This window comes from Patiria miniata, unplaced genomic scaffold (assembly GCF_015706575.1).
Source record: "Patiria miniata isolate m_02_andy unplaced genomic scaffold, ASM1570657v1 HiC_scaffold_1, whole genome shotgun sequence".
NCBI lineage: Eukaryota > Metazoa > Echinodermata > Asteroidea > Valvatida > Asterinidae > Patiria > Patiria miniata.
Genome location: NW_024037047.1, coordinates 33290426 through 33303371, shown reverse-complemented (window position 1 = coordinate 33303371; position 12946 = coordinate 33290426). Strand labels below are relative to the sequence as shown.

Genomic DNA, 12946 nt, shown 5'->3' with positions numbered 1-12946 from the left:
GAGCACAAGCACCATGTTCCCAAGGTCAGGATTTGAACTCGTATACCACGGCACACGAGTCGAACACCGTAACCGTTGGACCACAGCACCCCATTTTTGATTGAAATATATATCGAGAGCTTACTTCGCATTTGAGGGAGGATGTGTGTTACAAAATGAAGCAATATACATGTTCACAGCAATCAATCTACGAAGAAAAATTTGCCAGTAGTAACGCATAACTTTATTCAACTTATTCATGGGAAATGATTATAAAAGATCATATAGTTCAGTTGGTGAAACAAAAACCTATAGATAATATAAAATCAAATGACTCATATCTAAGACGGTTGAAAAAAAGACTATAAAGTCTAGATCACAATGTAAATTCTCTGCATGAAATGCTGCAAAAGAATTATATGTGCTCAAGAAAAAAAAGTCAAAATAATTTCACGAGATATTAAATCAAAGTGGGCTTTGACTATAAAACTAAAAAACGATATGAATCTGGTACCATTGGTGAATCAGTCGCTAAGAAACAATCGTAGCATGGGTGCAGACCAGCAAATAAATTACCAGATAGCAATGATACCCACCTTACCATCACCAAATATTGATTTTACGGAGGCCAAGTGTCAGGAGAAAAAAAGGTCTACATTTCCGCATTAATTTTCTGATGACCCCCCCCCCCCTGCAAAAATTCTTGCATCCGCTCCAGTTTGGGGTCTAATTTCGTCCAAAATTTCCCAGAAATACAAGTTCGAAGACTGTCCTGTTAGGTGGTTGGACCCTTCATTGCTATAAACCCATAAGTGCATAGGCAACAAAACTCTTCCCAAGGTGTCCCCCATAAGGTAATCCCCAAACAAAGGGTCAATTTGACCAAGTTATAAACTTTATGACTATTATTGCTATTTTTATCATAAACTGTAGGCCTATGCCTAGGTGCAGTTAGTTGTCCACTCTCATCCTGTTGGCATTCCTCTGGACACGCATCACTTAGGTCCATAGTCTTGACAAAGGTATTCGAAAATCTTCATTTGACAGTTAGAAGTCAAAGATAAGTACATCCGGACATGAAGAGAGGTAGATTCAAGGTGAATTGAATTTATGAACACATGAACAAAACAGGTTTTCTGTCAAATGATGATCATTCAAGATTAAATACCTTGGCCAAGTGTATCTTCGGAGCATATCTTCCATGGCCTGTCTGAATATTGCAGACCCTACAAATCCTGAAGGTTAGGAGGTGGATTGCTAAAAACCTGGTTAAATACCCCACCAAACAAGAAGTTCAACCTGGTGACCTTTGAGGCCATTCTATACAGAAAGATTCGGCTCAATATCTGTGTCTCCAAAAAGTTGGTGTACATGTCATCGATTCCTGACAACAATGTGTACGTGGGCTATTGCATATGTCAGAAGATGTCAGAAGATACCATTTAACATACGTATACAAAATACAACTCAGCTGCAGCAAAAGGTCATCAAAAGACAAACATCTTGTTTGTTTATGTTTTCATAAGGTACTGCTTGAACCTAGATGCGAGTCTGGATAAGCTCACGTTTTACACCAAACTTTCCCAAGATAGTTTTCACAGACCATTTCCAAGACAATGGAGATGAGTGGTGCATGATAACAATAACAAGCTTACTTCCCTAGTTTATAATAAAGCTATGGTCATTAAGTTCACCCTCTATCAAGAGAGAATTTGACAGTAAAGGCCTACAAATCGTGATTCGTCCGGCATAGATATTTCGGGTCCATTTACTGATCTGCACCCTAAAAACGTGTCTTATATCCTGACTACCTAAAGTGACACCGATATTTGCCAACGTTTGTCATCTAGGCCATCTTGGTCTGCAGCCAGTCTATGTACTGGGACACATCAGTGTAGACACCTGGATAGTTGGCCTGAGCACAGCCATATCCCCAGCTGGTAACCCCGACCAGGTACCAGCGTTCGACGTCAGCTGCGTTGTCCTTTGATGCGCACACCAATGGGCCACCAGAGTCACCCTGGAAACAGATCGAAATGTGTACAACAATACGCAAACATTATTAGAAATGGCCATCGTGATTGTAAAATGTAAATCTTTTTCAAGTTTATATCTTATGCGTGTGTCTATCTAGAAATATTTAGTGTATGTTGACAGTTGCATACAGACAGTTTTATTTACATGGTAGCTTTGTAAACTTTTGATATTGCGCTTTTACATTAAGCTTTGTCAAATAGCGCAGAACCACTCGGAACAAACCAGATAAATTCAGGTCCTAAGGACCTAAAACAATATTTATATTCCAATGCTCGGCATCTGCAACCCTTTTAAAAATTAAGGGCTTTCATTTTTTCACAAAATAGTGAATCCGTCATGAGAGAGCCAGATTATAGTCTTGCAGGCAATATTTTATTTTTTGGAAACAAAATAATTCAATAACTATACTTTGGTGGAGTTTTGTGTCAGTTGATGTCTCATTAGAGAGTGAGTACCTTTTGAATTGCTTGGAAAACAGCAATTGAAAAAAAACACCCTATTTTTCGGGGTAAAACTCAAAAAAAGAATGGGGAGCACATCATTTTTCAAAATTCAAGCATTTGCTTCAGGCTTCTTCTTTTCTCTTTCCTTCCCCCTATTTTCCGTGGATGGGTTGGGGCTGCGATGTGGTTGTTCCATTGCTTTTTACCTGGCAGGAGTCAATACCGCCCTCAACGTAGCCAGCACACAGCATGTTCGTGGTTACTTCGCCGTCGTAGTTGTAGGGTCCGTTGCACGTAGTCCTAGGAATGAGTGGAACATTTGCCTCTTGGAGAACGGTTGCCAAGCTACCTCCAGCTAGATCAATTCAACAAATGAAAGCACACCAAAGTTACGAGAAAACGAAAATGCTAGTTTGACAACTTCTTTAAAACATCAGAGTTGTTAGGGACGTATTTGACGATCAATTTAAGCTTCAATTGACATAATGTGGCCATACTGTGCGACATTAGAAGTCTCCAGAGCAACTTCGAGTTGCTGGCCATAAAAACAATTTTAGCAAAATTCCTAGGAAAAGACCGTTTCACATAATAAACGGGTTTTTTTTTCATGTGGGGCAGAGGGCGAATCTCTTGCTAGTAGCATTTCGTGTAAAGAAAAACACGGTGGTGTGGGTTATCAAACTGTTACATACCAAAGTATGTAAGAACGTAGTTTGTTCTTTTTAATACAAATACAAAATGAGTAAGGTTTAAAATAATGTTCTTCATACTCATTTCGTACGGTTGGGTTACAGAAGTAACGAGGTTGCATCCAATTAAAATTACAACATAACTGAAATGTATATGTATGCTTTCAACAACACTCACAAGAAAGAGCGCCGAATCCACTGGTGAAGCAGTTGGAGGTAGAATCAAAGGTTCTGGTCCTATTCAAGTCCAGACAGGCAAAGTTGACGAAGCTATTGGACGCTGAGAGCGGGTTGGACAACACCATGACAGCGATGTCATTATCCGATGTGACTTGGTTGTAGCCCTCGTGAATGATGACCTGTGACACGCCGCTCTCATACTCGCCGTTAGACGCGTCGATGTTACTGGATGCATACAGCTTACCGAGTTGAACGGTCCACGCGGACGGGTTGCTGTAACTGTTCAAAGACGGAGAAAGCTCATTGACAGAACATGTCATATAAAAAAAACCTGGCGTTTTAATTTCAATTTTGATTTAGATTCCATGTGAGACGTGACGTCATCACCTGCCCAACAACCTCAATGTACTCACCTGTTGTACCTGCCCTCAGCCGCTTTACCCGCCTGCCAATCCCCATCCGCCCGCCCCTGCCTCCACATGCCATGCCCAACCATCACCCTACAGCCCCAACCAACTCCTTCCCATGCCCCCGTGCTCCCCTGCAGCGCCGCCACCGAAAATATCAACCAAATACCGTGGCTATCGTGGCCCATGGATAACTATTTTATAATTCAAAACATGTAAAGTAATTATTTGACAACTAAACTCGTTCAAAAGTGAATAACTTTGTTGCTAGAAAGCAGTTTTTCGGGATTAGACTCGAACTGTCATTTGTTCCATGATAGTTTGGGTCTAACCCCGAAAATCAAATAATTACTTTACATGTTTCGAATTATGTGCAGCCTGACAATAGTTTAGTTCTATATACACTATTACAATTGATATATAGTTTAGGGACAGCAGGAGCCAGTGTACTTGCCGGGCGGATATGTTTGAGCAACCCAAATAATTGCAGTTGCCCAAAATAGAATAAAAGTACTTTTTAGTCAAAGTATAATATAAACATTGAAAGTCGTTGGGAACAAAAAATCCTTGTGTTATTGTGCACGAACTGAACACATTCAACGTACAGAAACAGCTGTTTCTTCTAATTAGTAAGAGTAAGAGGTAGAAAATGGCTTCGGGATACACTTTAGAGTCAGGTTGGCGTAGCGGTACCTTCCTCGCCTTCCACCGCTGTGACCCGGGTTCGAATCCCGCCCGGGCCAATATGTGGGTTGGGTTTTTAGTCCCTACCTGGTTCCGCGGGTTTTCCTCAGATTATTCCTCTGGGGTTTTCCTCCCACCTCTAAAACTGTAACTTTTTCTCATTGTCTTCTCTCTACAGGTTTCTTCAGGCTTTCGAGCTACAGTGCTTTAAGGGTACTTTTGAGGAATCCTTGGTTTCATTATCAGAAAGAAATAAAATAAATAAAATAAATACATAGTTACTTACTCGTAGCCGTCTCCAGTGAAGCAGTGAGCAGCACTAACCACATATCTATTGCCAACCAGTGTACCACCGCAGACGAAGCTTCCGTAGTAGAGGAGCTGTGCCTGCCAAGGCCAGGCACCGCGTACGGCGTCTTCTCCGCCCACGATACGGTTGTTAGACGTGAGGGGTTGGCGGGTACCACAGCCTCCACCTTAGTGACGTAAAACGATACCAGAAAGACTGATTAGAGTGGTTTTTCTTGATTTACCATGCGATATATTCATCGATTCACAGCAATTTTTGCAGGCCTAGAGTTGGTACGACCATCGATCTAATGATATTCTAGAAGTGACTGAAACCCCCGACAAACAAGTATGAACAATTTATATATTTTTAACAAATTGTCAGCTTTGACTAGACAACGGTCATATTTGACAAGACTTGGGGTCAGATGGTTGGAGAAACATTTCAAGTGATGATATTTGTTTTCTTTTTAGAGCCTGTGCCAAGTTGTAATCTCGATTCTGATTGGTCACTCTAGCCCTTCCAGTTCCAAGGTGATTTAAATGGCTCAAGTTACTTCAAAATCCAGTTAAAGTTTTAACTGGTATCCAAAAAAGGATAATCATAATTTTGTCTAATATTATGTTGAAAATATTGAGGTTTGATAATGATATAAATCATATTATATTTAACCACAATTTAAACTAAATGATGTAATGAGAAAACAAACGAACATTTTGGCTGGTTCTTCACCCTTGGGTTTATGAAACATTTCATTTTTTTCGTCTTATCCATACTCTGAATGTGCACAATACGAATATTGCAAAGCTTAATAATGGGTACACTCTTATATTTGGTGCACAGACATTATAATCTTCAAAGTTAAGTTTAACGATGATCAATACCACTGGTGTAGTTAACAACAGCCAGGGTGGAACAGTGCTGACTTACTTGCTTCGGGGTAGCAATCGTCGCCATTACACATGTCATACTGGACCGATTCCCCGTCACACTGCCCGCTAGCACAGTTACAGGCCCGAGTCCGGCTACGCTGACCAGCGCCACACCCGGTGTTGCACCCGGACCAGTCACTCCATTCTCCCCAACTGCATGCGTTTGAACCTTTTGGGAGACGTTACAAGTTAGAAGATGAAAATAATGAATTGGGAAACAAAGTTCGTTTGATTCTAAGACGTAACATTGGTAAAATGACGTCTAGGAAAACAAACACTGTCCTTTTCAGTGAATATTTGGGCTACCAAATTGCTGCTGTTCCAGAAATTCCAATATTTCCAGAAATCTGGAGCCGTTTTTCAATTTCTTACATAAAAATCACTGAGGATATACGATTTGAGGGGTTCTCTTTATCGCATGTACCTGTTACATGTAAGACATTTGAGAATAGTACCGGTCATAACAGTCTTGCCATAAACAAATCAGGAATATCTCAAGATGTGTCTAAAAACTGCTTGTTGTCAATTCACAAGGTTATCATTGCAATGTCAATATATGAAACGTAGACAGGGGGCACACTCTTACAATCTGCTTCGTCGCTTCCATCTTGACAGTCTAGATAGTCATCACACTGCCAACTTCCGTAAATGCAGCTGCCGTCATCCACACAAGTAAATTCACCCTCGGCACATGCACCTACAAACAAAAATTCATAAGGCATGCAAAATTAAACCTCCAAATGATAAGTGCGCAAAGGAGTATAGATTCGCTATCATATAGTACCAAAATATCATATGAACGGAGAATTGTTCAATGTTCTTTAAATTGTATTTTGCGTGTGAGTGCAGCATGCAAAAAAATAATAGGCTGTACAAATCTACATTCAGTTGTTTTAATGCTTAGATAATTGTTATAAGAAACTAAGAGGTGAAGATGCAATGATTCAAGAACACTTAGGCTAGACGAGCATGTGGATAAACAAAGGTTTCGGCCACAGCACACGTGTATTTTCTACTTGCAATGACGTATGTGGATATGCATATTTTCTCCTAACACTTCGCCTCCGTTAGCTTTTGTCTTTATTTTGTTTATACAAATAGATGAACGATCATCAGTGCAAAAAAATGGTGTCTGCCATGGTTGGCAAACGTTACTGCGCCAAAATGGCAATATTCATGCCACTTTACTTGGGATCGGAGTGAGGGATTGTGCTGTTCACTTTGGTTGTGAGTGTGTTTGTATTAACATAATACAGACCAGTTTGGCAACTTAGTTTGCCATAAACCCATAGTTTGCCAACTACTGTTTGAACACAACTATGGCTATGACATAACCAAGAAAGGCCTATATCTCGCAATTTTTAATAACCTGCTCATATTTGAGTTTGACACAACCAATGGATTGAAAATCCCATCACTAGTTAGAAAGAGAAGAGCAGCCTCTTACAGTTTACTTCATCAGATCCATCGCCACAATCGTCCCAGCTGTCACACTCCCAGTTACTTGGAATACAACGACCGTTTCCGCAAGAGAACTGATTACCGGTACAGGCACCTGTTAAATACAGTCAAAACATTTACCTGGATATAAAGAAAAACTGTCTCGGACATTTTTCAGTAATATTCAATGGTGGATCTACAGGGAGGTTTAGGAGATCAAAACAACCCTCTTGGCCGAAAAAAATAGGAAAGACGTGCAGAAAAAAACACGCAAAGCACTTGGCATACCCTTTTTGATCGGTACCCCCTCTCTATCCAGCCTGGATCCCTCCCTCAATATCACCGTATGATGTTGTTACCATTTGCGCAAATTTCACCTCCTTCGATGTTAAATTATGTTGTTATTGATAATTAACGTGATCTTATGGCTTTTGCGAATATAATATTTTTAATAATGATTTTTGCCTGTCAAGGACATTTATGTGAACCAAGTTATTAAAACACTGTGAATCGCTTTAGACGTAAGACACGAGTAGGCCTTTCACCCAATTACGTCAGGAATGCGAATCGTAATATGTATGAGGCGAAAGTCGTAGAAGATGTATGAGACGATAGTCCCCAGTGTTTCTGGCAGCTGCAATACCCGCCGCAGCACCTTGTAAACCCTTAAAATGTGCTACATAATGAGTCTCATTTTTATCCTAAACTTTATTTACCTGTCTTTAATAACTGATATAATTTCAAGCGGCTTGAGTACCAAATTGTTGGTAAATACGTGCGCTATAATATCATAAGACTACGGTATTAGTAAAAACACTTCAAACATACTGCAGTACTGTAATACTATGACTGAAAAAATACTTGTCTAATTTTGAAACGGATTAGTACCAGTATAAACATGAACGTGTCTTATGTACCGCGAAACCTTCCAAAGTCTAATCAACAACCGAATGGTGGCTGCCATCACACCATGACTTACATCCTTGTTCGTCGCCTGCATCGCTGCAGTCATCCCAGCCATCACACTGCCAGTGGTCATAGATACAGCTACCATCACTGCATTGATATTCATCCGCTGCACAGCCCGCTGCAGAAGCTAAAATAGACAAGTCGTAAGTTTGGAGTTAGGAACATTCCAATTTGCATGTTAGCTTGCTCACTATCATTCAGTAACTACTGTAGTTAATCAAACTTGACTAAGCCTTGCCTTGCGCGTTGGCATGGTGATGGGGGGGGGGGTGCCAGACACGATGATCTGCCCCAACATTTACCCTATGTGTACAGATTTGAACAAAGCCCAGACCTATGTATTTTCCATATTGGTGTATTGTGCTAAGATATTACTCTTGCCCCACCCTTTGCACGGACTTGCAACAGTAAATACAACACGAAAGGGACGTAAATGCGCATAATATTTACTGTGTACATGTATACATAGTATTCGTGCACACATTCATGTTTAAACAGCACCGCTGCGCTTGAGTCAGATTAAGTACCTCACATCGTTTTGGTCGCCTGCGGATTAGCCGAACAACGATAATGATAATCTTTGTTTCGACTCTCATTCCATAAAACAGATTAAGTAAAATCTTTATAAAAATAAAAATATAAATAAAAAACAGAACAACATGAAATAACAGATAACGTTTCAAAACCGTGACGACTAATAGGGAGACAAAAGTCCTTTCAAACTTCTACTGCCTTCACAATTTTCACACTTAATTTCACCTTTAATCGACCTTTTTCTCTCGACCATGTAAATTGAGCTAGGCATGCCGTTACACACAAAGATGAGATGGTAGATTATCTTACCGCAGTAATCAGGGAAATGAAGGCACAGCCAATCCTCCCAGTTTCGCTTAGATACAAGGCTCTTGGCTCGCTTCATCAGGGATCCTGCAAATTGGGCCAAGAATGAATCGTTTACGAGGAGGCAATCGTTAGTTCAAAATTTTCTCTTCGTGCTATAAATCAAATCCTCATGCACCTATCAACTATTATTCCCCGTGGGGATTGTCACTTTTGAAGTGATATAATCTCCACCCCTAGTGCAAAATTTAAGTGACAATCTTCGACGTACATACGCGGCGCACTAGTGATTACGTTTACATGTAGTACGTCAATGGTAACCATGCAATTTGAGTGTCCGAAATCCCCACCCTGGGGCATGAAAAACGTGACCAAACCCCGACATTGGACCAGGGGTAGCGCGGGGAGGGGGGGGGGGAACACAGGCGCATAAGTAATTAGACTAGACGCTGAAACCCTTGCTTACAAAAACATGTGGCCAGAGAAGACACATTCATATAAAATTTAAAAATTGAAAAACGGACATAGCTGGTTTTTCGTTCCAAAACGTAATCGATGTCTGATAAAGTTAATATCATAAATTTCAAATTTTAAAGTTTTCATTCTGTAATTCTAATGTGCCAAATTCTTGTATTTTATATCGTGACTGATTATATTCTTCCTCTCCTCTATCATCCCCCGTGCTCATTTCCATACAAACGTTTAATCTGCCAGAGATTAAATATTAATTTTCTGATCTGCGTAGAATTGACTTACTCCTAGCCTCAGGTGAGACATTCGTCTTTGCTTCTTTGAGTTTCTTAGTCTGCAACTGCTTCAGAAGATTTCTTGTGTAATCTTTGCTGAGAGCACCCTTCTGTTCCTGAAAAAAATCAATCAATTTGGGTTTCGTGGTTTATTTTTGAACAATATGTTGCCTGTAGCACTTTCAAAATCTATCATATGAAAGCCCAGTCATCAAGCTCTTTTTTAATACATGAATCATTTAAATCACTTATGTAATTTTTAAGTTACGCAATTTTGAACAGTCACAAACACCATTTTAAAGTTCTGCCCACGGATCACAAAAAAGTAAGTGTTCTTTCAGCAAAACGAAAACAATTCGCATGCACCCCTAAAGAACAATTTTACCTTTTTGTGACCCGTTGACAGAACTTTAAAAAGTGTTTGTGTTAAAAAAAAAATCCGTAACTTGAAAAGTACTTAAGTGATTTGACTGATTCTTGTCCTTAAAGAAGGCTTATTAATTGGGCTTTCATATCCTAGATTTTTAAAGTGCTATATGCAGAGCTTCATAAGAAAAAAAATGGACCTGACATCTGGGTTTCCTATTTTATTACTTACCCTGTACATCCTTTTTGGATTTTGAGCCGTTTGTTTTGTTTTGCTTAATGGGGAATAAACCCACAAAAAGCAAATGATCTTTGTTCCTTTAATTCTTCACAATTCCATTGAAAACACAGAATACCTGAGACTAATTCAGCGGAAGCAGAAACGATCATTTCGTTTGATGATAAGTTCATTCGGAATACACCGTCGTATTGCTGAGGCGACGTCTTAGCTAAGTTTGACAACAACCTATTTGTACAGCTTTTGAAATCCAAAGGAATTCTCTTAAGCAAATGAGTAAATTTTGCTCTCTCAAGAAAAGAGGATCGTTCGATTTCATTCAGCTATTCTCTTTTGACCTTTGGGTATCTAGGCTCTCATTGATAAACTGACTGTGCTAGTCTACCCCCATGATGGTATCTTGCCCGTTCGCCTGTCGAACATTCTGAAACAAAAGTTGGTGAGCATATCGGATTTCAAATAAACATTTTCAGTTAATTGGAAATGCATCCTGAACGAGTTCTGCAATAATTGCACCGATATATTAACAACCAACTAAGACCAGAAACATGGAAACGAATGCATGCTTTTTTTGCACGTTTAGAGAAAACCACAGGTTTGCGTGTAGTGTTTGTATTTTCTGACTGGATGCATTGTTCTTGTTCCAAAATTTAAAATACCAAATGACATGCAAACACATTTCCACTCATTCAACGCGAATCCGTCAAAAATAATAAGAGCATTGGGTTTACTCTAAGTAGCTGACATCCAAATCAAAGAACGCATGATATTTGTAATCAAAAGAGCACGTCCTTTGGATTCAAGCCTTTCAAATCGTTACATCGCGTTACGTTATTTGTATTTCTGACACAAAGTTTCCAAATGGAATTAAATCAGATATCTTGTTTTGTTTGATTTTAATGGATTATTGCATAACCCTGGCCTCATGGATTCACATTGAGCGTAATATTTCAACCTTTTGATTTGTTACTCCCATAGAGCTATAATTTAATGTAGCTCTATGATTACTACAGAGGTTTAGATTTCAGGTATCAGCCGACTCATTAAGACTCCTGAAATTCCTGTGAGTAATGGCCAACGGAAGCAATATAGGGTGATTAAAAAAAAAAAGAAACCCAAATGTCGGGACCATTGTTTTAGTGAAGTTCTGCATGAAGCACTTTCAAAATCTGGGATATGACAGCCTAATTCATAGGATTTTTTTAGTACAAGAATCATTCAAATCACTTATGTACTTTTTAAGTTACGGAATTGTAAACACAACCACCGTTTTAACGTTCTGTCCACGGATCACACGAAGGTAAATGTTCATTCAGCAAAACGAAAACAAATCACATAAGGATATGTGTGAATTGTTTTCGTTTGTTGAAGGAACGCACACCTTTTTGACCACAGTTACTTCCAGTTTAAAGAAAAACAGTCCCAGCTTTTGTTTAACGTTTTGCATTTCTGTGTACTTTTGACAAGAAAATGATTTTACCTTGAGCTTTGTTCCTCGCTTCTGATGGGCATTCTCTGTGCTAGCACTCAGGCCAACACAGGCCAGGCCAAGCAGGCAAACAAGGATCAGTCCCCGCATCATGACAGAACGACACTCGGTGCTACACCTTGGAGAAATGAGCCCAGGACGGCAAATCCAGCACTCATATCCCAGTTTGATATCTCGCGACTGGCCGCTGTCCACTTACTATTCTGATGACGTCAGTTGTGACAAAGAGAAAGTTTTCCGTTGCTAAGATAATGTTTATATAGCTTTGATTGTTTTTAGGTTTAAAGGTGGGACTGTGTTAAATATATTTGTTTAGGAGTGGTGATACAAAGGCGACTTTGGTATAAGTTATTTCTTCGTTTGTATGCGGATTCGTGTATGGGCTAAGAACTGAGATTAAAGTTCCTATTTTTAGCTGGACAAAACAAGATTTTCACTTAACGAGTGTAGGCATGTCATCGTTTGCCACTTTTGGACCGTTAAGTTTGTTTGATTCAATCAAATTCTAAAATGTTATAAAGATTTTGGTTTGACTACTTTTAAAAAAAAGGAAAAAAAGAAGAAGAAGATCACCCACCATAAAAATGATATTTTTTTTGTCGACTCTTCCCCCCCCCCCCCCACCATGACCATTTGTATATAATTTCCAAAAGGAAAGTCAGCTTTTTCTCCATGATATGGTGACAGTCGCTCTCCTTTTTATATTATCGCAATTTAAGATGTGAAAATCATAAATAATGAATTATGGGATGATCTTATTCTGGGGTAAACCTGCATACCAACGATTGTTACTCAACAGTTAAGTGAGGAAAGGAAATGAGGGAGAGGACTGTCATGACGTCATGGAAGACATGGAGCGCCCTCAATGCTTTGGAAATGGCATGCTTAAACTGAACTTTAGGCCCAAAAAAAAGTCTCCGGTTTCTGGTATGAAGCTTGCCCCAAAAGTGGTGCGGCGACGCGGCTTTTTTTTTTTTTTTTTTTTTTTTTTGGCTTCAAATGTCGGCTGATGACTGCAAATGGTGCCCGACTAAACTTAGTGCAAATATATAGGAGTCCAGAGAGGCCACATAAAGCTTATTCTCGATCATAACCCCATCTAAAAACACGTTAAAATTGTGCAGCAGCAGAATTCCAGTCAAACCAGTGAGTTTGGCGGTTTTGAAACATCATCTTGTTTTGAAAAAAAAACTTTTTCATTTTGCCGACGCGCATGGC

At 39.5% G+C, this 12946-nt stretch overlaps 1 protein-coding gene across 1 annotated transcript; it reads right to left on the bottom strand.

Moving 5' to 3' along the window:
• Positions 1–200: 200 nt before the first annotated feature.
• LOC119728991 (suppressor of tumorigenicity 14 protein-like) lies at positions 201–11892 on the bottom strand. The gene is made up of 11 exons (XM_038201473.1): positions 11720–11892; positions 9646–9751; positions 8893–8976; positions 8060–8176; positions 7088–7195; positions 6227–6337; positions 5639–5809; positions 4706–4895; positions 3327–3607; positions 2666–2814; positions 201–1999 (listed from the first exon to the last, which is right to left on the bottom strand). Exons 1-11 carry the CDS (start codon positions 11819–11821, stop codon positions 1826–1828), a joined length of 1593 nt encoding a protein of 530 aa, XP_038057401.1. The 5' UTR covers positions 11822–11892; the 3' UTR covers positions 201–1825.
• Between the last annotated feature and the right edge of the window lie 1054 nt (positions 11893–12946).

What these genes read in the sequence shown, in the direction of transcription:
- LOC119728991 (XM_038201473.1), bottom strand. Translation starts at nt 11,821, where the DNA reads ATGATGCGGGGACTGATCCTTGTTTGCCTGCTTGGCCTGGCCTGTGTT. An exon ending in TGCAGGCGACGAACAAGGAT is followed by an intron (nt 7,196 to 8,059) that starts GTAAGTCATGGT and finishes TGTATTTAACAG; the next exon opens with GTGCCTGTACCGGTAATCAG. An exon ending in CGATTGCTACCCCGAAGCAA is followed by an intron (nt 4,896 to 5,638) that starts GTAAGTCAGCAC and finishes TACGTCACTAAG; the next exon opens with GTGGAGGCTGTGGTACCCGC.